Below are 26,920 nucleotides of genomic sequence, written 5' to 3'. Positions count from 1 at the left end.
CAAATGTGGCACTATATTTGAGCTTTGCAATTTAATCATGTTCATGCTCAGACAATTTGTATCAGCTGGTGCTGGTTACAAGGGAATTGGGACGGTTCTATAAGGGCATGTTTGTTTGAGCTTTTGCTTCCAAAAACTGGCTTTTGTTGGCTCCTGGATCAGCTAGCTTTTGAAAAGCTGAAGAAAGTTTCCCATAGCAGTGAAATGACTGCCAACTTCGAATATTACATTTAGTATACAGCAACTTGCAAAGGTGAAATTATTTATCCAGGTCATAACTTTGGTAATATTGGTGGAACACGCATATACTAGATCGTGCAAAATGAAAAATCTTGATTTTTCATCACATCAGCTAATTTACTTCAAGATCTCACAATTGTCATAAAGAACTTGTATAGATACAGTTATATATACACATGAAAATCTCAGAAACAGCTTAATGAATATGTGAACAAAATAGAATAGCAAGCAGAGGTAACAGAATAGCCCATTGCCCTTGAAACAAGCCTCATGACAACGGGTGCATATGCTGATTGTGTTGTTCATTGTAATGGGATGACAAAAGAAACCTGGAGGTGTGCTCAAGCGGGATGTGATGTCGTTTCCAGATCAAAGTACCGCCACGGAAGAAACAGTGGGACATACTCGAAATATGTATGGGAAATAAAAACAAAAAAAAATCTCATGAGGACAACACACGAGGACTATGACTGTGTCTCAGCTAACCGGACCGAGCGTGGAAGCAAGAACTCAGCAAAGATGGGAAAGTGTGAGGATGGATAAACACCGTCTATATTGTCATTTATGACCTCACAAAGTGCAGGAACGAGTGGGCGCCCTCTAAATAGTATCCAGTCAATATGCAAGTCCTGTGTCTGTCGATCCCAGCACAGGCAAAGTGCTCTAAATATTAATTTGAGAAATTCTACCGCACCTTGTTTCTCCCCTGCAACAAAACATTTGTTTCATAAGAATGCAAATACATACTACGATGGGCGTATAGGAAAGAAAAGGAGGAAAACTGGCGGTATGATTAACAAGATAACTGTATAATGAGCAGATCTCAATACATCCATGGTGCATAATTAGTACATAAAATCATCATTACACAGACAAAAATCAATGCAGAATAGTGAAATAATATACTTTTTTAGAAAGCTGATCAGATAAAGGCTGCATAACTAAAATTTGATTTATCTCCATATGAAACTGCATACACCATCAAGTAACATAGTAGTCATTCTCCTTCCAATTCCTGGTTTTATATTGGATACTAAATGTAAAATTTCCAAATCAGAAAGTTACTCTGAGAATTTGATGAAATGTTTAAGCAGAGTAATACTTGTTACCTTTGGAGAAGATGACCAGAGATAGTGAGGCAAAAGTCCATGATGTGTATATGTACAGCAGTAGCCATATATGGGCCTAGAGAAGAATAAGGGCCATGGGCCTAATATAGATATGCTTCTTAACGCCCCCCTTCAAACTCAAGACCGAGGTGGAGGATCTGAAGCATTGAGTTTGAGCATATGTAACCGCTGTTGTTCTCGAGTTTGTGCTTTAGTAAAGAAGTCTGCCAGTTGCAGTTTTGATGGCACATACTGAAGAGCAATCGTGTTCTGATGACAGTTAGACCGAGTGAAGGAAGCATCAACACCAATATGCTTTATAAGTTCATGCTTCACGGGGTCTTTGGCAATCTGTATGGCTCCAGTATTGTCACAAAGAAGAGGTGTGGAAGCATCACAAGAAGTGTCAAAATCAGCAAATAGCCATTGGAGCCACACAATCTCATAAGTGGGAGTAGCTGTTGGAATATAAGTGAATTGCCCACCTCTCCCCATCAACTTAAGCTTTTGGGTTAGATTGGTCGGTGCATGCAACTTAATATGGTATCAAAGCCAAAGGTCTCGAGTTCGAATCATGGTTAGCACAATTAAATAAAATAATTGTTGCTCGCTCCTATTCCACATCTGAGGCCTGAGCGAGACTACACGTGAGGGGGGTGTTGGAATATAAGTGAATTGCCCACCCTTCCCCATCAGCTTAAGCTTTTGGGTTGAACTGATCGGTGCATGCAACACAATAGTAGCAAGTGCCCAAAGTTCTGCCTCAGTACTAGATCGAGTGACAGTTGACTGCTTCCTGGACTTCCATGCTAGAGAAGATCCAAGAAAGATACAATAACCAGGGACAGAACGGGGATCAGTTGGATCACTCACCCAAGTGGTGTCGGAATAGGCATGGAGACAAAGCGAGCTATTGTGAGCATAGAATAAACACCAAGATGATGTCCCCCTCAAGTATCTTAGCACACCAAGCAAATGTCCAACTCCAAAGTGAATTGAAGTTGGAACACTCACAAACTGACTTAAGATATGTATCGCATGAGCAATGTTAGGTCTGGTGATAGTGAGATAAATAAGACTGCTCACAATATGCCGATATCGAGAGGGATCCTCTAGAGGAGTACCATTTGTAGGACAAAGTTGCAAGTGAAGGTCCATGGGTGTGGCAGCCGTCCGACTATCAGTAATGCCAGAACATGCAATAAGGTCCCGTATATACTTAGATTGAGAGAGATAATAGCCCTTGGAAGAACGTAGGACCTCAATCTCTAAGAAATAACTGAGTACCCAAATCAAACATCTGAAATTGCTCGCCAAGTTGTTGCTTCACATGATTAATGTGATCAATATCATCTCTAGTAATTAGCATATCATCAACACAGAGAAGCAGCAAAATACGCCCACATGGAGAGAGATGAACAAATAAGGCAGGATTATGATCGCTTTGTGAGAAACCAGCATCTCGTATCACTGATACAAAGCATTCAAACCAAGCATGTGGAGCCTGTTTAAGACCATATAAGGCACGACAAAGATGACGAACATACCTTGGAGGTGCATTAACACCTGGTGGTGGCTGCATATAAACTGCCTCATGTAAATCACCAAGAAGAAAGGCATTTTTAACATCCATCTGAGAGATAAGCAGCCACAGCTTTCAGAGTAGGAACCCTGGTCATGCATGCAACAGGAGAAAATGTCTCATCATAATCATATCCCTGAGTCTGCTAAAATCCTCTGGCGACCAGACAAGCTTTATATTGCTCAATGCAACCATCAGATTTGGTTTTAACTTTGAATACCCATTTATACGTGATAGGTACTATATGAGGTGGTAATGGAACAATATCCCAAGTACCTGTGCACTCAAGTGCAGTGAGCTCCTCAGACATATCAGCTTACCATTCCGGAATGAGAGAAGACTCATGATAAGTGGATGGTCCTCAAGAATAGCACTTGCACGTGGAAATCCCAATTTATTAGGTGGCTGAATAGTGGTGCGATCACGCAGATTGTAGCTCGGTCCAACCTATGACTCATCAGTAGCATTAGAATCAACAAAAACAGGAGCATCAAGACTAGCCGAGGAAGGACTAGATGGAGACTCTAGATGATTGGCAGAATGACGAGTGTAGACACGCGTGATGGGTGGTTTACATGGTGGAGGCCTAGGTGGGAGGAGAGGGTATTGGTGGGGGGTCATCAGGAGGAGATGGTGTAGGTGAAGATGCATCATCACTAGAAAAAATAGGAGGAAGGTAAAGAAAAGACGTGGACTCCGTAGAAGAAGAGGATGAATGGGTAGAAGACTTATAAAAGAAAAGACGATCCTCAACAAATATCACATCACAAGAGATGCATGCGATGAGTGGAAGGATCATAACAACGATAACCCTTATGCTCAGGACTATATCCTAGAAAAACACATTCAACCGACTGAGTTGTCAACTTAGTTCACTCACGAGGTGCAAGCAGAACATAACAGGTACATCTAAAAACCTGAAGATGATCATAGCAAGGAGTGCCAAAAAGAACTTCACCAGGACACTTACCAGATAGTTTGGATGACGGTTGTCTGTTGATAAGATAAACAGATGTTGAGACCGCTTCCCCCCAAAAGTGAGAAGGAACAAAGAAGGCAATTAGAAAGGTCCGAGCAGTTTCAATGATATGATGATGTTTGCATTCAGCTACATCGTTTTGTGGATGGGCACAAGGACATGAGAGCTAAGGAAGAGTACATTCAGAGATTAGAAACTGGCGGAAAAGATCAGACAAATATTCTCCACCTGAGTCGGAACGGAAAATTTTAATAGAGGTGGAAAATTAAGTATGAACCATGCATGTAGAAGGTTAATAAATAGAACATAACTGGGACCGATGTTTCATAAAGTAAAGCCAAGTATATCAAGAATGATCATCAACAAAGATAACATAATATTTATGGCCACCTTTAGTAGCAAAAGGAGTGGGAACCCATACATCTGAGTGAATAAGATCAAAGGGTTTAATAAAGTGAGAGACACTAGAAGGATAGGGAAGCAGAATCTGTTTTCCAAACTTACGACCCTTAGAATGAAAGTTGGACTCACAGATGTATGACCTAAATAGCCCTGATGTATTAATGTGGACAAGCGAGACCCGCAGAGGTGACCAAGTCGATGCCACTTCACGAAGGATGATGGAGATGATGATGAAACAGATGACACACGAGTAGCAGAAGAAGGAACACGCAAGGTGTCCAAAATGTAGAGGCTAGAATTATCTCTACAGCGATGGCCAGTCCTAATCGCAATCCCGCTTTGACGATCCTGAATAAACAAAATGAGACATCAAATCCAATAAAATAATTATGATCAACAATTTGGCCCGTTGAAAGAAGATTCATGGACAGCTGAGATATAAATGAAACATCAAGTATAGAAAATTTGGTATTACAAAGAGAACCCCGATGAGTAATATAACACGATGTACCATCAGTTGTCTGAATAGAGGCACCGTCAGTGATTGGCTTGCAGGTAACCGAGATTGATCAGATGTCACATGAAAGGAGGCCCCGGAACCAAGAATGCAAGCCGGCTGAGAGGCATCAACAGCTGAAGCAGCAGCAATTGAGACAGAACCATGTCAAGTAGTGGAAGAGGTAGCACGGCTACCAGAACCATCTCAAGCAGTGGAAGAAGTACCACGGCCACGAGCAGCACGAGAAGCTTGGTGACCACTATACTCAACTAACTTCTCTAGATATGCAGAAAAACAATGGGCAGATAGATGAGTAGCCTTGCCACAATGCTTACATGGCTCTGAAGATGTACCTCTACGTAAAGTGATCTGCCGAGAGGCTGCCAGCACACTATGAGGCGCTGTCACAGAGGAGAAAGAAGACATAGACTGCAGACGTGTCTCTTTAGCAAGTAATTCAGCCAAGGCTTGGTCCATGGTTATACTAGATGAATTATGAAGCAGCCGAGTACGAATGGAATCAAATTCTGGGTTCACTCCCATGACAAAGCGATATGTCACAAATCTTTCAAGGAATTTGTGTGTTGGGCAGTCAGCCGCTGCGCACTCATTCACCATGGAGGTCAATGAACCCATCAAACAATCGTAAGCAGAATAATAATCATCAATAGACATATCACCTTGCTCAATGACATGAATTTGCTGCATGAGATTATGGAGAAGAGCACCACTGTCCTAAACATAGCGCTGCTTTAAGGCAGTCCATATTGCCTTAGCTTTTAAGACTCATAATCATTGACTGTTTAATACTATTAACCATGGCAGTCATCATCTTCCCATCATTAGTTTGCCATGTGGTGATATCAGTATCATTACTGCCATTAGATTTGCACATAGGTGGATCATCAATTAAGTGAGAATAGAAACCTTGACCCCTCAAAGCAGTTTCAACACAAAAAGACCATTCCGAATAATTTGAACCATCAAGAGTGATATTAATAACAATAGGACTGATCTGAGCCATGGTGAAAAATTGCAATAACTGAATTAAACGGACAGCACAAAGCAGCAGGCAGATAGCAAATAGCAGAACAGTGAAGCACCAGCTGAGCAGAACAGAGCAGCCGCAGCACCAACAAAACAGGGCAGAACAGAGCAGTCGCAGTACCAGCAAAACAGGGCAGAGGCAGAGCAGTACCAGTAAAACTGGGAAGAAGCAGAGCAGTATAGAGTCGCACACCTCCCTCAGCCTCAACAACAGGCGGACGGGCAACAGCAGGCCGTGACACGTGGATGGGGCGGCTGAACGAGTAGACGGGCGGCAAGGGAGGGTGCTGCGACGGGGGCCTGCAGGTGGAGGCGGCAAGAATCGGCCATGACAGGCGGCACAGAGACGGGCCGTGACGAGCGTAAACAACTGGCGGCGCGACAGGTGCAGCAGACGGACACCAGTGGATGGGCGGCGGCCGGAAAAAAAAAAGAACTGGTGGATGTGGAGGTGACACTTCTCACCCTAACCCTAACCCTAATCGAACCTGCTCTGATTCCATGTTACCTTTGGAGAAGATGACCAGAGATAGTGAGGCAAAAGTCCTTGGTGTGTATATGTACAGCAGTGGCCATATATGGGCCTAATATAGATATGTTGCTTAACAAATGTAAGTCATTTTGGTTTGTCCTAAGTCAAACAGTTCCATGTTTAACCAAATTTATAGAAAAAAGTAATAACATTTTGAATGTCAAATGAGAATAATTAGATCCGTTATGAAATATACTTTCTTAATTTACTTATTTGATGTGTTAGATGTTAGTACTCTTCTCTATAAATTTGGTCAAACTTAGACTACATTGACTTAAGGACAAACCAAAATGACTTACATTTCAGGACGGAAAGAATACTTATTTATAGTAACATTCATTCTGCCATCTAATTGTGCAAATATAACATCCACAGTAATTTTTAATGCAACGGATGGAAACTACAAAAAATGACCTAAATGAAGTATTGGGGGGGGGGGGGGCACCTTTAAATCCATGATATGTATGTATTAGTGAAACATTTTTTCGCACCCGTGCATTAGGCCAAGCATCTCTCATATCACCAACAACACCATGTTCTCTGTATCAACACAGCAAATAATTGTATCAAGAAACATATTGAAGGAAATTTCCCAGTTACTTTACTGAAACACAGATATCCACATACAAAAGAAAATATAATATTAGTAAATGATAATCGGAGGAAACTCTGTAGAAACATTAGTACTCCGCTCCCAAATAGATGTCTTCTAAAAATGAGTGCAGTCAAGATTTATAAAACCTTAACCAAAAGATATATTGAAGTGATCGGTCACATAAAAAGGATTAAGCAATTGGATGTAAGTTTATCAGGATAATGCCTTTTGAACGGTTAGTGAGAGCAAATGGGATTGCGTGGAATAATAGATTGATTAGGGTATACAACACACGTATACATATATAGGCAGCCCTGAGATAGGTTTATAGAATCACAATCAATCAGAGGATAACATGCCTAACCTAATCATCTAGGCACGGCAAGGAGCCGGCCATGGGCCTGGACGCCAGGCCCATCACGCACACATACAGCACATATAAACTAACAGTTAGACCTCAGTAACTTCTTATGAAAATACTAAGGAAGACTAATGGTCAAAGAAGTATTTTGGAGACCCTGTTAATATGTTTTTCGGGTTCACTTATCTACGTATCCCATGTAATTCAAAGAATACTTTTTAATGCCCAAATTGAGCAAGAATACCTATAACAGTAAGTAGTGAATCACCCACTCAATTACCAATGCCATAGTATGATAGTATCAAGTATCAACCATTGAGTTTTCCTATTGCCATATGTCATCAAAACAGTTGAGTATTATCTCACAAGCCTTATGACATATGTGTCCAAACAAAGCCAAAGTACTCCATGGAAGACTTCAAATTATATAAGTCCTAATATTCACACTTGAAATTTACTTCTTGTAGAAAAGTAGGATGCGTATAATGTGGTCAATGTATTGCATTGAGCCTCTAGGGCGAATATATAGGAGTACATGGCTTGGAGGGCAAGTAACCTCTCCTAGAGATAAGGAAGGTTGTCCCGGGATTACAATCAATCCTAAACTAACCATATCCAGAGTTGCCCAATATACTCTAACATCCCCCCGCAGTCGTAGCGGTAGCAACACGAACGGTCAGACTGGAGAACAATGGAGACGTATCCCCCCTGCAGTCGGAATGCCAATGCGAAACCTTTGACTGGAGACACATGCAGATGATAGCCATTTAGTGCCGTAGTAGCAGAAGTCGAGGTGGACGTGGTCGAAGCCATGGAGGGGGCGCAGGTCGAAGCGTCATCGAGGTACCCGAGTACACAAGATCAACATCTTTTGGCCGAGGACAGCAGCAGGACGGTGAGCGGCGGATGGCGATGGTAGAGCAGGCAGCTAAAAAGTGCACGGGGGTCTTCCTTCAGCAACATCGGCGGCAGTGTCTGTGCGAGAACGGCAGTAGGCGCGGACTCGGATCGAGTGCCAGCTTAACGAGGACCGGCAGCGGATGGCGCCACCACCTGAAAAGGCGGCAACACCAGCAATGATGGCTTGACCACGAGCGTCGATGCTGCAGCCTGTGAGGGCGTGCAACAGCAACCTCATTCTCGGGAGCGTCGACGACGATGCGGCAACGAACGGCAGGGCGACGCAAACCGATCTTAGATCGGAAAAGAAAAACAGCAACAGCAGGACCATGGGTACCAGACAGGTGCGCCATCAGAGCCCGGCAACGATGACGAAGGCATCGGGCCGAGCCGCCACCCTGGCGGTACCATCCGCGGCCGCAGGCGGCGTGGCTAGACCGGCGGGCGAAGGGCGGCGCGCGACCGTCGGGCGCCCCCGATCTTGCGAGGGCGGCGGCGGCGGCACTAGCGACGAATCCTGGCGGCGAGGTAGGTCCCCTTGTTGTGCTTGACGACGACAGGCATGGCGGATCAGAAAGATCCGCCGGGCATCCTACGAGGGCGCTGCCCCCGGCGGAGATCGATCTCCTCGGGGGCGGCACGGCGGCAACGGCAGCGGAAGCCTAGTTAGGTCATAGGATCGTGACCCTCTGACACCATGTAGGAAAGTAGGATGCGTATAATGTGGTCGATGTATTGCATTGGGCCTCTAGGGCGAATATATGGAGTACATGGCTTGGAGGACAAGTAGCCTCTCCTAGAGATAAGGAAGGTTATTTCCGGGATTACAATCAATCCTAAACTAACCATATCCGGAGTTTCCTAATATACTCTAACACTTCTGAAGTTTCAAATGCTTACAATATCATGTAGTCTATCCATTTCCAATGACGTTAGAAACAAAAAGCATAAATCATTTAAAAAAACTATCAAGTGTAGCTTGCCCATTTTTAATGTTGTAAACAACGTACATTGCGGTGAATAATAGATTAATTGATTAGAGAACCACGGGTACATATAAATATATAGGTGCGGGGAGATCTTGAGGTTTATGAAAACAGAACCAAACAAGATCTCTCTACCGCTATCTCTAACCTAGTCCAATCAGGACACCCTAGTCCAATTAGGACAAGGACCAGCCAGCCATGACTCGGCCAAGGCTCCGTCCACACACGCAAGGCACATGCACGTCTAACAAATGTGTTAAAAAGCCTACGATCAAAGATGGCACACTAAATCTCCATGTTATGAACAGAAGAAGCTAAATTCAGTGGTGGATCTGATGCAAAACTTTGTTGCAAGCTAGTGGCACAACTTTTAAGAACAGATCAAAGGTTGTGCATGTGCGCTAGTGGCCGCAGGGATGGGACAGGTCTACCTACTGTTGGGAATTGATGCAAGGAACAAAAGATGTTCTACAAAATATAAGTGTAGATAACTTCCTATTCTTTAGTTTTACCAAAGAGTTTTGAGTTCAACCATACACTGTGGTTATATCGGAGAAAAAATATATCGCAGAACATATATGCTGTGGTTATATCAGACAAAAAAATATATTGCAGAGCGTATATGCTGTGGTTATATGGAAAATGACATGTTAACCCTGTCAGAATTTATAATCTCCCACACCAATCTATTACCTGGATCTGCCAAGCAAAAACCGCCCAGTCATAGATTCCTTCTGCGTGTTGAAGCCTCCACAATAGATAACAGGCAAATTGGGTGGCAAGGATGCTATATGTTGCCATGTAAGCAGAGCGCTTCTTCGTCGAGCACGAGGGCTTACTTCGTCAAGATTGGTATTTACGATCTGGAAACTGAATCCTGGTGGTTCTAATCTTTTGAGTTGAAACGTGTGTACATCATGTTAAGGAAAACAGACAATTCATTCTAATCAAGATACTATGAAAATGATAGAACAATAAAGCGCAAGAAGAGCATCAGACCAAAGGATATTGCCCATGTCGCAATGCAAGGTGCAGTTGCTCCCCATGAAATGCTTCCTGGCACTGATGGTGATTCTGACAACCAAAATGTGCCACCTTCAGAAAGCTCCACCTTCAAGAAATGCATGGAAGTTCAGTTCATCTAGGTGTATAAATTATTATATATTTCAAAATTACAATAATCAAAGAAAGATGGATATGTTTTGAAGTGAAATGAGATACTTAACAAACAGTGTACACAAATGATAAGTCAGAAATGGCAAACCTTTTCTTTTTCATAGAATATTGTGCAGTATTCATCAGTGGTGTCCTGTGAGCCTTTTCTTGAGATTCCAAACTGTTCATAACCTAGATGGGTGCAAAGGCTTGGTCATTTTACTTCTCGATACATGTTGATCAACTAATAAAAGGGCATCTCTTACAAAAGTCAAATGTCATATACCTCAGAAACAGATATCTTTGTTGAAAAGGCACAGAGTGTGTAAACTGGACTTCTTGCTCATAGATAGGAGGGAACACAGGACTCTTTTGCATGCGACAATAGGTTATGGGCAGGGAATAGTATTCATTCATACAAGTTTGGATACCAAGGATGGTGCCAAACTGACTATTCATAAAGTATCCTTGGGTACTTGAACGGATTTTGCACATGCCACTGAGCAATCTACATGCCCAAAACATAAACTTCTTTTTACAATTATTACTATTATAATGCCTTTTTATAAGTTCTTTTTTACTGTATCTTCTTAGGTTTCATATCTAGCCTAGCCCAAAAAAAAACCAGTAAAAGACCTCCCCCACTGCTTTCATTTAGGGCGCACCCAGTGCCGTAGGCTTCCCGCACTGCGCGAGGTCGGGGGAAGGGTTGTTTTAAGCACCAAGCCTTTCCCGTACAAATGTGCAGAGGCTGGGGCTTAAACCTGAGACCTTCCGGTTACAGACAGTAGGCTCTACCGGTTGACCAGGCCCGGCCTTGTCACAGCTTTGATTTAAGAAGGATCTAAATCTGAGTCTAGAAAAGGTCTGGAAGGCTGCCAACCCCGGCGGCATTCCCTGCACCAGCAGCTGTAGTAGTTTGCACAGCGATGAACTTATTTTTAATATGTAGACTTCCAGGTTCGAACCTGGGCTAGGAGCACAACAACCGGCTGCTCTACCACCGCTCTGTACGCGCGTCTGCTTCTCTACTTGCTAGAGATTAGTTGCCGTTTTTGTAATCCAGTCAATAGCCAAACATCAAGAGCTGAGTCATGTTAGACAAGTACTCATTTGTGTAACTGTTTTAACCGGCGGAAGCCTATTTGTACTTGGTCCTTGTTCCATGGAAGCTCAATTCGATTCACAATAAGTTTTCAGGTTCCTCTATAATGGAAAAGAGACACCATAAGGCCTCTGAAACATTGTGTGACCATAATTTTCCTGAATTACAAATTTGATTTTGTTGTTGAGAACCTGCATGTCTACTACCTTGATTTATTAAGCAATGTACAGCAGACTTCGTGACATTTAACTACCAATTTTTTTTGAAAAAAAAACAGGGCAAGAAAGCTGCCGATCATATTAAAAAGAAAATCCAGACTGTAAAATGTACATACAACATGCATGGCACTACTCAAACACATTGCAAAGCACCATAGCACCAATAGGACAGTGCCACCACATGCTTCACTCCACAACTAGACACCCTTGCCACTCGGCTGCACAGCAGTACCAGCACCTCCTAGCCTAGCTACCCACAACTCAAACCACGTACAAGCAGATAGTTGCACGCTTCATTGCTTGATGAATTAACTATAGATTACATTTCCACAAAAAATAGAGCTAAAAAAGTTGATATTTGGGAGGACTGAGATCTTTGTAAATCAATCCGCTGGGGGTGGGGGACTGGGTGGGTGGGTGGGTGGGTGGGTGGGTGTGGTGGGGGTGGGGTAGGGCATTTAGCCTACCTTTTTCATGGGGGATTTAAAAGTTTAGGAAGTCTTTCTGAAAACAAAGCTAGCACGAGTACAATGACAATCGAAGCTATATTATGCATAAAGTGCATCACTATTAGCAAACAGAAGCCAAGTTAACAGGAAAGAAGAGCAGAAAACACTGAAGCGGACAAAATTTACCTGGTAAGCACTGTTGTAGGTAGTCCAGTTGCCATCTCAAGCCTACATGCCAAGCAAGCTATTTTCAGCCTAGAATGAAAATAATAAAACCAACTAAAACGAAAAAGGGGAGCCCGAATCCAAGCACTAAAATAGTACAATACCACAAAATAGGGTAAAATGATGTATCAGATTCGTATCCCGAATTTACTCCAAAACTTACTAAATCGAATGAATCAGATCAAACAAATCGTAGCATTAACCAATCCAAGCAGTGTATCTCTTTGCTAAAAGGGGAAAAAGGAAAAGAAATAAAAACCTAGCTCAGAATGTCATCGAGTTCAGTTCTATCCTTAGTCTGCAGCAGGACTACTTATATCTAACAAGAAATGCATCAAATCGCCATCTAGTTGTGCGTCTGAGCCAAATCAATTTAACACAAGAGATGCCATACCCCAGGCTCGCAAGCTTTGCTAGCCAAATCATGTGTATCACCACCGCTCACCTTGCTGGGTGCAGAGGATGGTGGGTGAGTAGCTGGTGATGACGCTGACGCAGATGTCCCGGCGCTTTTCCCAGCTGTTTGGGCTCTCGCTCGACTGCTCGCCTTCGTGCAGATTCAGCGTCATCACATTGATCGACAGGCTAGTCATCCCCTCTGCCCCCGCTTGGCCCCACCGTCGCTGCAACAGATTCCGCGGTACGGTGCTGATCCCTGGGCTTCCCTAGGAGGAGCAGGCGGGAGCTGCTGGCTGATCCGAGGCGACTGGGGAGGAGGTCGCCGGCGATCTGGCAGAGCCGGGGAACATTTGGGGGAATGCCGGAATAGGGGTGGGGAGAAGAGGGCGTGACCTTTGGATTGCTCTCTTTGATTCTTTTGCCTTTTTCGATTGGGTTAATGGGCTTTGTGCCATTATAATTTTTTTTCTCAAACGCGCCATTACTATTCAAAAAAACTATGCAACTGTCATTGTAATTCTTACCCAAGCTGAAATATGTCATTATATATGCCTTCAATGTCTTTGGGCGCATGAGCAGGTGTATAGGCAACATTTTATTTTCGTATGGACCTAAAAGCCCCTCCCACTCTATCTCACTTACAAGTGGACCCAATGGGTCATCACCTTCCTCTATCCTCTCCCATTCCTTGTTCAAACACAGCACGCGCACCCAATGTGTAGGCTCGCCGGCAACGAGCAGCTAGCCCGTGCGGGCGTGCGCGTGTGCTGGCGTTGGCGTGGCGGCCCGCGCACTCGGCCGGCAGCGGCGGGGCTCGCTCGACACAGCCAGCCCGCCCGCACGCTCGGCCGGCGGCGATAGGGCTAGTGCTGCGTGTGCGTGCAGGCGGAGCGCGGCGTGGGCGGAGCGCCGCCATGACGGGACAGCCGGCGCGCGGGTCCTTCCTCCCCCTCGAGCTTCAATCGGCGCGCTAGGAGCTCCAATCGGCGGCGCTGGGAGCTCCATGGCGGCGCGCCTCGCGGCGGAGTGGGCCCCGCCCCTGCCCTGCTCCCGGGGGCTGAGCTCCGCGCGAGGGGGCGGCGCGGCTCGCTCGGCCGACGGCGACGGGGCCAGTGCTGCGTGTGCGTGTGGGCAGAGCACGGCGTGGGCGGAGCGCCGCCACCACAGGGCAGCCGCCGCGCGGGTCCTCCCTCCCCCTCGAGCTCCAATCGGCGCGCTGGGAGCTCCAATCGGCGGCGCTGGGAGCTCCATGGCAGCGCGCGTCGCGGCGGAGCGGGGCCCGCCCCCGGCGGCGGGCTCCCTCCGACCATCCCGTCCCTGCCCTACCCCTGCACTGCCCCGGATGGCCGAGCTCCGCGCGAGGGGGCGGCGCGGCTCAACCGGCGACCTCAGCATGTGGAAGGAGGACACCGAGTGCCTGGCGTGGCTGGACGCGCAGGAGCCGGGCTCCGTCGTGTACACCAACTTCGGCAGCCTCACTTGCTCACCGCCGCCCAGCTCGCGGAGTTTGCGTGGGGGCTCGCGGCGATGGGGCGCCCGTTCCTGTGTGTCGTCAGGGAGGACATCGTCCCCGGCGGCGGTGGCCGGCCGCGCTACCGCCGGCATTCCTGTCGGAGATGGCAGCATGGCCGCGTGGTCGTGTGGTGCCCGCAGGAGCGGGTGTTGCGGCACCGTGCTCTAGGCTTGCGGCGGTGCGGCTCGCTGGAGACGAGAAGACAGAGGTGAAGAAGAGATGTTGTGGAGAAGAAGGCCGAGGACTGGGCTCCTTATGTTAGTGAGTGAGAGAGAGAAGAGGAAGGGGTAGTCTTGTCCATACGAATATACGGTACCCGCCGTACGTCTGACACCGGGCCCAAATCGTCTCCAGGCTTATACAATGGCGTATCTCAAACATGTGCAAAGTTATAATGGCAGTGACATAGTTTGTTGAATAGTAATGGTGTGTTTCAAAAACGAAGAAATTATAATGGCACAAATCTAATTAATCCTTTTCCATTTTCTTGTCGGGGTTTTTTTCTTGGCTCCGTATTAACCCTGATTAAACAATTTGCTGGGAGACATTCTTCAATTGTGGCATTTGCTGCAAGCCACTGAAAAAAATCTCTATTTACCTATAAACATTCTTCGATCAGGATAATTTGCCACAAGACACTAAAATCGATTGTTTATTTCTATTAATGGAGAAGGATTGCAAAATGACCAAATTGCCCCCCACTAGTGACACACCCATCCCTTCGAATCTATCTGCTCCAATCTACACTCTTCCACTGCTGGTCGGCCAGCAGCAATGCTTCCTGCAAGACCGGCGGCGGCACACTCCTACAGGTGCGCCACGCCACCCCCCCCCCCCCCCCTTTTTTTTTTTTGCTGGCCCGTTCAGGCCTCCGGCCGGTCGCCCGCTGGTCCGGTGCGCCGAGCCTGGTAGCGCCGGCGGCCAGCGCGGGCATGCGGGGGCCAGCTCGGGGCAAGCGGGAGCGTGCGTAGGGGCCCCTCGCCGCGCGCGACCGTGGGCGACTGGAGCCCCTCCTAGCGCGCGAGCATGGGCGCATGGAGCCCGTTCTGACGCCCGTATTCGGCATTGATTGCATCAGGCTCTCCAAGCGACCAATCTTGGTGATTTCAGTAGCAATAGGTAGAAGATGGAGACCCCTGAATTCCTTAGTGACATTTTCTCGCAGGATCAAGCCGATCTTTCATGTATTGCTGATGGGTAAGTTTTCTGTCATTTCCCCCTAGAGTTAGAGCAAACTATGGGCTTCTATTTGGTAAATAAACTGTTTCGAGTTGTGCCATTGTTCCGTAGTCCTACAAACTTGCTGTGCGTATAGGTGCTGCTTACGTGAAGTTTAATGATGATGGCACTCGCGGGTATTGTAATGCATGCAACATTACTAAGATTTTAGACAGACATAGCACAAATTGGAGTGATTTGCTATTTGACATTGGTACTGAAATTAAACTTGGCCATAAACACAAGTTGTGTGTCACCTTTTGGAACAAAATGAGTCGGCTTTATGAAGAAATTAATTCTTCAAGCAATTGACATGTATTGGGATCTAACGAGGCTCTCATTGCAAATTTGTGTTATGAAAAAGGATGAGTTTGATTCCATGCATGATATTGAGCGGCAGCAGAGCATGCCTCGTTTGTTGCAGGAAAGCACTGATGCCCTAGCCACCCAGATTAGTGCACAATCTCCAATTGAAATGTCACCATCCCTTTTAGAGCCTCCCGTTCAGAGCAGCACCGAAATTGCTTGGGTAGATGATGATGTAGAGTATGTGGGCCTAGATGATGAGGATCCTTTCAAAACTTTGCTTTCTGATGGATTTGATTCTGAATCAGCAAGTTTGGAGGATGACATAGAGTGTGTTAATTTGGAGGATGACTTGGTTGTGGAGGATGAATGGGGTTGTGACACAATTACCCATGCAACTGAATTAGAGAACCCAACAATACAAGTCAGTATTGTTGGCGCAGAACTAGAGCCAACACACGAAAACGCTTGAACGCGCAGCGAGCGACGGCACGACGCATCGCCGATGCTCAGACCAGTCAGACCGGTTGGGTATACCTGTCAGACCGGTTGTCGCCGGGCAGGCCGGCGGCGAAACCAACAAACGTCGCCCGGGAAGGACCCGTCGGGGCAGACGCACGCATGGTTGTTCTAGGGTCGGCAAGCCACCTAGAACGCCCTCAATCGACGTAGAGACGAAGGAGGAACAACAGATAGTAGATGGAAAAAAAGTTAGGGCAAAAAGAATGTAAAAAGATAAAAGTTTTGTATTTGATCGATTGGATACCCTAATCGGCCGTGACCCTTTATATTTATAGGGTGGGTGGACTTATCCCGCAAAAAATCCTATTACAAGATCTAAATCTATTAAAAACCCTTGTTGTACTCGGATTCCACTTGGACCGGTCAGACCGGTCGACCCTACCGTCAGACCGGTCGGCTGCTGCCGGACCGACTACAGCTTCTGACCGGTCAGACCGCTAGGGTGTAGCGGTCAGACCGGTCGGTATTGTCGAATGCCAATTTTGGTCGTCAACATATGCCCCCCTGTTCTTTGGCAAAGCTTGCGTGCCAAAGAACACTCTTCTAGACCAAAATTGTCTAAGGTCGATAACAATTTATCGGCCGTATCTTGCTTCTTCCTCAAGCTGATGATGAAACAACTTGCTTGGGCTTCCATACCTGCTTCATAGTCGCCGACCATGCTGGTATAACCTCCGCTTGCTGTTCCATGGACTCTTTCTTGCGCATCCTTTGCAGCCTCCTCTTTTGCTGCAATCAATGTCCTTTCTGACTAGATTATCCCTAATTAGTCTTTGCGAAGCAAAGCTTGGATATATAGGAGGATAATGAATATAATATGACTACATGTGCATCCTACTATAATCCAAAGGCATATAACAAGGATACCAGCAATACCATGGAACAATCGGTCCATTAAATGAATTTCCTTGGCTCAAACTCGATTGCTCTTGAGACGATGATGGCTTTGTATCCTTGACTTTGTCCGCCCGCCCCCTCTGCTTCTGGACGACTCCTTTCTTCTCATATTTGGCCAAGAGTTATTTAAAACTCGGCCTTCCTTTTTCTTTCTTGTTTCTGGAATTCTTTCCAGAATTTCCTGAGCGACCGGTCAAACCGGTCTGAGCAGATCTGGCGCCTTTCTTCTGTTCTTGCCCCCCGAGTACTGAATTCTTCAACGAATCTTTAGGGACCTTCTTTGCTGGAGCTTCCTGATGAGATTTCGAAGGCTCAGACCTCTCTTCACCAATAATTATATTTTTTCTTTTTGTTGATTCGGCTTGATTTGGCCGAATTAAAACATTAGGATTACTCAATTCAAGCACATGTGTATGTGCAGGGAAAGGATTCTGATCCACCTTCATTTGTGGAACAATTATTCGGCCTTCGTTAACAGCCGATTGAATTTGCCTTCGAAGCACATTGCAATCATTAGTCGCATGAGAGAAAGTATTATGAAATTTGCAATAAGCTCGCCGCTTTAATTCTTCAAGCGGCGGTATGACATGCGATATCTTGATGTATCCATTCTTATATAATTCATCAAATATCCTATCACATTTGGATATATCAAAAGCAAATCTTTCTTGCCAATCATTATGAATCGGCTTAAGAGAACCGCAAACGCAAGGTTTATCATTGGAGGGCCAAACAAAGTCAGCGGTATAAATATATTTACCTTCATCGTCCAAACCATTGGAATCACACCCAAGCACATAAACAGAACGATTAGGTTTTTCATTGGACTTTTGAGAGTCTCTAGCTTCTTTAGCTCGGCTTTCATTAGCCAGAGCCTTTTGTAGGACTTGACTAACATCTAGGAACTGTTGTCCCTCTAGATTTGCTTTATGAAAATCAAGTAAACCAGCAAAAGCTAGATCAGCCAAATCTCTATCAGAAATTGTCAAACTATAACATTGGTTTCTAGTATCTCTAAATTTTCTAATATACTCAGAAACACCTTCATGTATTTTTTGTTTAACCGATGAAAGATGTGACAATCTCAATTCAGTTTCACCAGTAAAGAAATAATCATGGAATTTCTGCTCTAAATCAGCAAAAGTGAAAACTGAATTAGGTGGCAATGAAATAAACCAAGTAAATGCAGCACCCGATAGAGATAAAGGAAATAACCTCAATTTTTAAATGTCATTAGTGCTAGCTTCACTATATTGTATAATAAATTGACCAATATGCTCCAATATAGTTCTACTATCATCACCAGTGAATTTAACAAATTCAGGAATTTTAAACCCTTGAGGATATGCAACATAATCGTAATTCTCAGGGTATGGTCTTTGATAAGTTCGGCATTTGGCTTTAGGTTCTATACCAAAGGTTTGCCGAAATATCTTCATCACCTCTTCTTTAATACTACATGATCCAACATCATCAGCATTAGGCCGATTTGTGATCGCTGTACTAGTAGGTTGAGCAAAGTTCAGCGGTGTAGAATGTCGCAACGAACTTGCTGCCCTATATGGCACATTGACATTAGGTGATGCATTATAATTAATTCGACTATGCTGATTAGCCGAATTAGTCGCAATAGCATTATTAGTTAGAATTGCCGAACCACGCATCGTCTTATCGGTATTATATGTAGATGTATTATTACCGACAGACTTCATACCAAGATGTATTTCAATTCGGCTAAAACGGTCATCAAACATATCCTGCATATTATGACCAATAAATTCCAACTTATTATTTACATGAGAAGCAACAGCGCTATCTATCATATTAGTTACTTCTGAATCAAAAGCAGACTGTTTATCCTCATCAAATTTTACCTCAAATTGTGAAGCATCGAAGGCGTCATCCGTCGTGATCTTCCCTTGTCGGTCGATGGAAGTGCGAGATGTACTGGTTCATGGCTTCTTCTTCTAGCCTCTGGATCTCCTTCTCCTTCTCTTCTCTGATCTTCTTCTGGATGTCATCAAGAATCTTCTGATGCTTGGCCGGAAGTTGTTGAACATTCGGCCTCCGGATATTGGCAGAATCAACTTCACTAGGTTTAGGAATACCGGTCATGGCAACCGATTTATTTTTTTCTTCCCCAGCGGAGTCGCCAAAATATGTTGGCACAGAACTAGAGCCAACACACGAAAACGCTTGAACGCGCAGCGAGCAACGGCACGACGCAGCGCTGATGCTCAGACCGATCAGACCGGTTGGGTATACCGGTCAGACCGGTTGGGTATACCGGTCAGACCGGTTGTTGCCGGGCAGGCCGGCGGCGAAACCAACGAACGTCGCCCAGGAAGGATCCGCGGGGCAGGCGCACGCAGGGTTGTTCTAGGGTCGGCGGTGTAGAATGTCGCAACGAACTTGCTGCCCTATATGGCACATTGACATTAGGTGATGCATTATAATTAATTCGACTATGCTGATTAGCCGAATTAGTCGCAATAGCATTATTAGTTAGAATTGCCGAACCACGCATCGTCTTATCGGTATTAGATGTAGATGTATTATTACCGACAGACTTCATACCAAGATGTATTTCAATTCGGCTAAAACGGTCATCAAACATATCATGCATATTTTGACCAATAAATTCCAACTTATTATTTACATGAGAAGCAACAACACTATCTATCATATTAGTTACTTCTGAATCAAAAGCAGACTGTTTATCCTCATCAAATTTTACCTCAAATTGTGAAGCATCGAAGGCGTCATCCGTCATGATCTTCCCTTGTCGGTCGATGGAGAAGTGCGAGATGTACTGGTTCATGGCTTCTTCTTCTAGCCTCTGGATCTCCTTCTCTTCTCTTCTCTGATCTTCTTCTGGATGTCATCAAGAATCTTCTGATGCTCAGCCGGAAGTTGTTGAACATTCGGCCTCCGGATATTGGCAGAATCAACTTCACTAGGTTTAGGAATACCGGTCATGGCAACCAATTTATTTTTTTCTTCCCCAGCGGAGTCGCCAAAATATGTTGGCGCAGAACTAGAGCCAACACACGAAAACGCTTGAACGCGCAGCGAGCGACGGCACAACGCAGCGCTGATGCTTAGACCGGTCAGACCGGTTGGGTATACCGGTCAGACCGGTTGTCGCCGGACAGGCCGGCGGCGAAACCAACGAACGTCGCCCGGGAAGGATTCGTCGGGGCAGGCGCACGCAGGGTTGTTCTAGGGTCGGCAGGCCACCTAGAACGCCCTCAATCGACGTAGAGACGAAGGAGGAACAACAGATAGTATATGGGAAAAAGCTAGGGTAAAAAGAAAGTAAAAAGATAAAAGTTTTTGTATTTGATCGATTGGATACCCTAATCGGCCGTGACCCTTTATATTTATAGGGTGGGGTGGACTTATCCCGCAAGAAATGCTATTACAAGATCTAAATCTATTAAAAACCCTAGTTGTACTCGGATTCCACTTGGACCGGTCAGACCGGTCGACCCTACCGGTCAGATCGGTCGGCTGCTGCCGGACCGACTACAGCGTCTGACCGGTCAGACCGCTAGGGCGTACCGGTCTGACCGGTCGGTATTGTCGAATGCCAATTTTGGTCGTCAACAGGTATAACTTTTGGGGATGGTGATACTTTTAAGAAATCTATTAGGCAGTATGCAATAAAAGGTGAATATAAAATTGCAACTTCCTATTCTGAGTCAACAAAGTATAGAGGTTATTGTAAAGCTGAAGGGTGCAAGTGGACGATACATGTATCACAATTGCAGGATGAAAAGACTTGGAAGGTACTAATGGTTCTTTTACCCTTTTTACCTTTTTTATGTACTGATTTTTTATACTTTTTGTGAACAGATTTTTGTTTGCATTATTTACAGATAAAGAAGATACCTGAACCACACACTTGCCAAAGCACTGGAAAGGTTGAAAAGAACAACATGGCAAGTAATCATTGGGTTAGAGAGAGGGTTCTTGATTGGCTTGCAAAGGATCCTACAATTGGGGTTAAAGCACTTAAAACCCGACTAGAAGAATAGTATTACTTGCAACTATCATATTGTGTGGTATGGGATGGAAGAAATATGGTGGAACAACTCAAAGGGAAGTGGGATGATAGCTTTGAGCATACTTTTAGTTTCAAGGCTGAGATAGAGAAAACAAATTCTGGAAGCCTTGTGGACATTAAATATGAGGAAGTTGGGAAAAAAATGAGATTAACAAGAATGTTTATTGCCTTGAAAGCCTGTGTGGATGATTTTTTAAATGGCTGCAGGCCTTTCCTTTGGCGTGGATTCCACACATTTGACTGGAAAATGGAGGGGCCAACTTGCATATGCAACTGCTATTGATGGGCACAATTGGATGTTTCCAGTGAGTTATGGTGTGTTTGGTTCAGAGACAACTGACAATTGGTCTTGGTTTTTTAGCAGACTTTATCAAGCTATTGGGTTACCTCTTGGACTTGTGATCTCAACAAATGCTGGAAAAGGTATTGATTCTGCTTTTACTCAAGTATTTACAAGTGGCGTTGAGCATAAAGAGTGCATGAGTCATTTAGTTGCAAATTTCCAAAAGAGATTTCGTGGAGAGGTCTTTGAGAAACACTTGTGGCTAGCATGTAGATCTTATCAAAGACACAGGTTTGAAGAGCATTTCAATCTGATGAAAGAAGCATGTCTTGAAGCCATGAAGTGGATACATGATAACCATAAGCACCTTCGGACAAGGCACCAGTTTTCTGAAGCAAGTAAGTGTTACTATGTCACAAATAACATAGCTGAAACATTCAATTGCTGGATTAGACATGCAAAATCCATGCATGTGGTTGAACTTATGGATACAATTAGACAACTATGCATGGAACAAATGTTCTTAAGAAGAAGAATTTCCAAGGAGCTTGAAGGCAGGATACTACCTAACATTATGAAGGACCTCAACGAAAGGAATAGGGGCCTGAAATATGTATGGAGGTATTCACACAAATATGGTGGCAAAAATGATGAGATGTTGGGTGAGGTAGAAGGTGTCACAAGAGATCTGGTTCATTGAAGAAATGTTGTTGATCTTCAGGAGAGGACATGCACTTGTAGGCGTTGGTAAGTTACCGGTTTACCATGTACATATGCTTTGTGTATTATCACTTCAATTCGAGGTTATAAAAATTGCAGACTATGTTTATGAATATTACTCTGTGGCGAAGTTTAAAAAAGCTTATGATAAGGCTGTGAAGCCGATGACAGATAAAAAACAATGGCCTCAAGTGAACCCTGGGTTCAAGTTGTGGCCCCCAATTCTGAAAAGGGTGGCTGGTAGACCAAGGGTGAGAAGGTACAAATCAGCTGCAAAAGGTGGAAATGGAATGAGAACGACGAGATGTAAAAGGTGCAAACAGCTTGGACACATGGAGAAAACTTGCAATGAAACACACCACCACCTCTCCTCCAAAGCCAAAGAGAAAGATAGTTAAGAAAAAGTCACCGTAGCGCCATCTACTACTGCTGACCCACCGATACTATAACTCATTTATGAACATTATCGGTGTGCCAGCAGCACTAGATGGCACTACGGTGACTTTTTTTCTTACGTCTCTTTTTTCTGCACATCCACCAGTTCTTTTTTCTCCGGCCGCCACCCATCCGCCGGTGTCCGTCTGCTGCACCCGTCACGCCGCCAGTTGCGGCGCTCGTCACGGCCGTCTCTGTGCCGCCTGTCATGGCCGATTCTTGCTGACTCCATCCGTAGGACCCAGTCGTGGCACCCTTCCTCGCCGCCCATCTGCTTGTCCCGCCGCCCCATCCGCCAGTCGCGGCCTGCTATTGCTCGTCCGCCTGAGGCTGAAGCTGAACCCGAGCTGCCGGTTTTCTGCATGGAGGAGCACCACCGGAGTAGGAGAAAGAGCGTCTCGCCCAGCACGTTGCTGGTCTCGGCTGCTCCGGCTCAAGTCAAGCCCGTACTCCCTAGATCTAAGAGAGAAAAATTAAGGTGAGAAGTAAATCAGGGAGAAGGGGGTACAGGGGACAGAGATCGACCTGCCTATCAGCGGTGATATCGCAGCTGTTGATGCTCCTTAGAGCCCCAATTTACGTACCGCAAGCGCAAGGATCATGTAGCTTTTCCCTTAGAGTACTCCACCAAGGTTTATCAATCCGTGGATCGGAAGCAAACCGACTAGAGTTTACCATCTAATCTATCGAACCTATCCTAAACATGAAGCGAAGATTGCATATAAACTGAACACTTGATAGATATGAATGAAGTATAAGTGTTCATCACACCCACAACCGTAGATGAGATAACACAACCAAAGAGTTAGGGCCTATCATCTCTAGGTACAGTTCTAGTCAAAAAGGTGATCAAAACATAGATTGCAATTCAACTAAAGGTACACGAAATCATATCTCAGAAAGGTGGCTCGCAAGCGGCCTACTTTCCCAAGGTCACCGGTGCGAGGTGCGTGTCGACTCCTAAGGTTTCCCAAAGCTTTACCCCAAATGCCCACCAAGTGCTCTTACTCGAAGCTCCTCCTCTTGGTGGCCGCGCCATGACTCCCATGATACTCACCATCGATCCTATTCCACATCATGTCGTCGCTAGGACTTTTCCCTCCGCCATGCTGTCACCACACCGGGGTAATCAACCAACTAGCTAAAACACGCTACCTCCACGTATCCGCAAGATATAGACTAATCACCACGAATAGATCTAATCTTACTATGAACATATGGATGCATCACATATGAGAAAGAAAGCATGCATTGAAGTAGACCAGAGTCGAGACAACTAGAATAAAGAGTAGATTGATATCACCATCGTGTGTGTACATACCCCGACGAATGTTGGGGATGACTCCCGAACTCCACTATGGCACAACCTCGCAGGGAGGCCATGGAGGCTAGGGGTGGCCTAAGCCATCTCCTAGGTACCTTCGAAGACTTGCGGCGGCCGTCGTCTCCCTCCGGCCTTGGCCCTAGGTTTTTGTCGAGTTCTGGCTGGACTGATTCCCCGAGTTGAATAAGGTGCGAGCTATTTATAAGCCGAGGAAGCCACCGGTCGAAGGGGATGCCGAACCGCCTCGGAAACGGGCTAGGCCGGCCGGCCTCATGGGCCTAGGCCGGCCGGCCTACCCTCTTTCGGGCCCGCCTCGGTCTCATCTTTCGCGTGTAGACTCCTCACATCTTCTAGAGTTTATGTCCTTCACGATTGCACCCCTTTGAACGTCGTTATCTTGGAGATATCTTTAAGTAAAGGATAGGATAGGGAATCCTTCCTTAAATCTTTATTTGCTTTGCTTAATCCCAAAGTATCTTGATCTCATCTTTGTGGGCTTGGTCCTTTGGGCTCTCTTGGAGGATGGATGTGCATGAATGGGCTTCTAATCAACATGGGCTTTGGTCCTTCCTTTGGGCTTTGGCCTTCGTCTTTCTCCGTGTTAGCGCTCGATCACGAGCCTCGTCGTTTCATGCTCCAAAATAGGCCAAAAACCTGCAAAAACGAAGTTCCTTCAAAATATATGTGCAAATGTGAAAAGGACCAATAATTAGGCCGGGATTAGGATGGTTAGTGATTTTGATATTAAATTCATGCCATTATCAAGGATAAACTAGTGATAAAATGGGTACTTAAGGAGCGCCAACATTCCCCCATGCTTAAATCTTGCTCGTCCTCGAGTGAGTCTAGGAGCTTTGCTTATAAAGAAATCAGTGTTGCCCCTCAATGTCCTCTCTGCACTTAGTCATACATAACAAGACATATTGCTCTCTCAAGTATTTAGCATTTAAGTTCATGTTGTGACCGGCTACTTTTTCATTATGGAAGATTGTCTAGCAATTAAAGAACAAGCCACAATAGTAAATAAATACAATGCTCTCAAACTTAAACGAACTTCAAACCTTTAACTTGTTTCATCGTGAAGTGTTTTCAAAAGAATGCATATCAAACATAAGTGAGGTTCTCTTGCAAAAGATCATGGAAATACTCATCTCATCAAGTCGCTCAAGCCTACATTAGATTGTCTTCAACCTATTCTACTCATATATAAAAGTGGAAGGCTTATGTGGAGCTTGGTAGGTAAAAACAATACTAGCAAAATATTATATGTGGAGCTTGGTAGGTCAAACTAAGAGTGAGATCTATTGGATTTACTAAGACTAGTCAAAAAGGCCATTGGAAAATAATGTTGGAGAGGGAGAAAGATGAAACACACACATTTAGATAGGTGGACATGTGTAAGTGGCAAATGGATGATCCCGAGACACAAATGAAGTTCTCGTTATCAGATTGCACATGGTTGAAAGATTTGAGTATGGAATAATTCTTCAAAGTAACTTGGAAAATTAATGAAGCCAAAAATAGCTAAGGAGCATTTTATTCTTCTTTTTTTCTTTTATTTTTCTTTTCTTTTTTATTTCTTTCTTTCTTTTCTTTCTTTTTGCTCCTTAGAACTTTTGATAACATAGAATACTTACCCAGCCATCCCCCCATGCTTGAACGAATGCTCGTCCTCGAGTATGAACAGTGGGAGAACCAACTAGTTAGGGTAAGTATCTCAAATTCACCTTCTTCTTTGTAGAACCTCTTGAATCTCCGGGGAGCCTTGTCTCCCAAAACTTTTCTTTATATGGTGCCCTTGATTCTTTTGATTCCGTCAAAATGGTAATCCATACTCAAATTGGGTTGCGGTCAAGGAGGTAATCACAAAAAGATATTTTTGGTTTAGGGTGGATATCCAGCGAGGTTTGCAAAATTCCTGAAGTAGAAACTCACAATGCATGGATAAATAGGCTAGCAAAAAGAAGGTTACACAAAAAAAATGGAATGACCAGCTTCTTAGTCTCATACCAAAGAAATCAATTTTAATTCAACTCATCAAAATATAAGTTTGCAATCTAAAGGTTTCATCATGAAAGAATATGTATGTATAGGCTTTGGTAGGTAGAACTTTGCAAGAGATTCACAAATGTAGATAACATAGGAATTAAGTTTTCAAATTAAACAACACAAGGTGTAAGGTCATCGGTAGACTTAAACAAAGAGCAACATAGAATATGTGGGTCTAGAATTTAGTCATTTAACCTCCACAAATAAAAGAGCCGGTATTTTAATCATTTTAATTCCATTTAATTGAGAGCAAATGGTCATGTCATATACAACATAGCGTAGGTAAAATAAAGCAGCAACTTTCATCACTTTTCCATAAGCAAGAGCATATAAGAATATCATCGTGGTGAGCACAAGGTGTTGGTGCTTATCATTCATTGAAAACAAAAACAAATCTAGGTTGTACTCCTAGTAGCCATGTTATTATAGGGAGAGATATACAAAGATTGCATCTATGGTTGAAGGCATATATGTACAAGCATTTAGAAAAAGAGAGAGTTGAGAAAGAATTACCGTCCTTCTCGATGCTCATAATGAAGTGTAGCGCGGCCTCCCCCATACTTAAGCATTGTGCTAAGCATGTAAGAAGAATCATGAGCATCTTGTGGCAACCGTGATTATCTTACTCCATGAGATATTTCTTCCTTGTCCACGAAATCCTCCCCCATGATTAGCATGATGCTAGACGTGGAAGGAGAAGATGGACCATCTTGCAATTCTGGAAGTCCTTCCCTCATGTGTATGAATATCATCTTCATTGTGTCTTCACCTTTGTTGCCTCAATTTTCTTCAACTTCTTCT

At 44.6% G+C, this 26,920-nt stretch overlaps 1 protein-coding gene and 2 long non-coding RNA genes across 9 annotated transcripts; 2 read left to right on the top strand and 1 right to left on the bottom strand.

Annotated features, from left to right (window-relative positions):
* Positions 1-316: 316 nt before the first annotated feature.
* LOC120665945 lies at positions 317-13,207 on the bottom strand. 7 transcript variants are annotated; one of them, XR_005671462.1, is made up of 9 exons: positions 12,830-13,207; positions 12,346-12,387; positions 10,497-10,579; positions 10,242-10,343; positions 9,926-10,140; positions 6,836-6,930; positions 1,835-3,020; positions 1,350-1,700; positions 317-946 (listed from the first exon to the last, which is right to left on the bottom strand). XR_005671462.1 is itself a non-coding variant. In XM_039945668.1 (7 exons), exons 1-7 carry the CDS (start codon positions 12,975-12,977, stop codon positions 705-707), a joined length of 927 nt encoding a protein of 308 aa, XP_039801602.1. In that variant the 5' UTR covers positions 12,978-13,206; the 3' UTR covers positions 324-704. The 7 variants fall into 7 exon arrangements, 3 of the variants coding, with proteins under 3 accessions (XP_039801602.1, XP_039801603.1, XP_039801604.1); XR_005671463.1 differs by having other exon boundaries at positions 2,897-3,020; XR_005671461.1 differs by having other exon boundaries at positions 1,350-3,020.
* A 1,795-nt stretch (positions 13,208-15,002) lies between these two features.
* LOC120665943 lies at positions 15,003-15,832 on the top strand. Its single transcript, XR_005671459.1, has 2 exons — positions 15,003-15,108; positions 15,375-15,832. It is a non-coding gene; the product is annotated as an uncharacterized LOC120665943 (long non-coding RNA).
* A 1,904-nt stretch (positions 15,833-17,736) lies between these two features.
* Positions 17,737-22,424, top strand: LOC120665944. Its single transcript, XR_005671460.1, has 3 exons — positions 17,737-18,759; positions 19,623-21,030; positions 21,121-22,424. It is a non-coding gene; the product is annotated as an uncharacterized LOC120665944 (long non-coding RNA).
* Positions 22,425-26,920: the final 4,496 nt, after the last annotated feature.

This window comes from Panicum virgatum, chromosome 3N (genome assembly GCF_016808335.1).
Source record: "Panicum virgatum strain AP13 chromosome 3N, P.virgatum_v5, whole genome shotgun sequence".
Taxonomy (NCBI): domain Eukaryota; kingdom Viridiplantae; phylum Streptophyta; class Magnoliopsida; order Poales; family Poaceae; genus Panicum; species Panicum virgatum.
The sequence above is the reverse complement of the archived record's forward strand: the minus strand, read 5'-3'. Positions and strand labels throughout refer to the sequence as shown.

What these genes read in the sequence shown, in the direction of transcription:
- LOC120665945 (XM_039945668.1), bottom strand. Translation starts at nt 12,977, where the DNA reads ATGACTAGCCTGTCGATCAATGTGATGACGCTGAATCTGCACGAAGGC. An exon ending in CCTACAACAGTGCTTACCAG is followed by an intron (nt 10,580 to 12,345) that starts GTAAATTTTGTC and finishes GCACCCATCTAG; the next exon opens with GTTATGAACAGTTTGGAATC. An exon ending in CTTGCATTGCGACATGGGCA is followed by an intron (nt 10,141 to 10,241) that starts ATATCCTTTGGT and finishes CATGATGTACAC; the next exon opens with ACGTTTCAACTCAAAAGATT.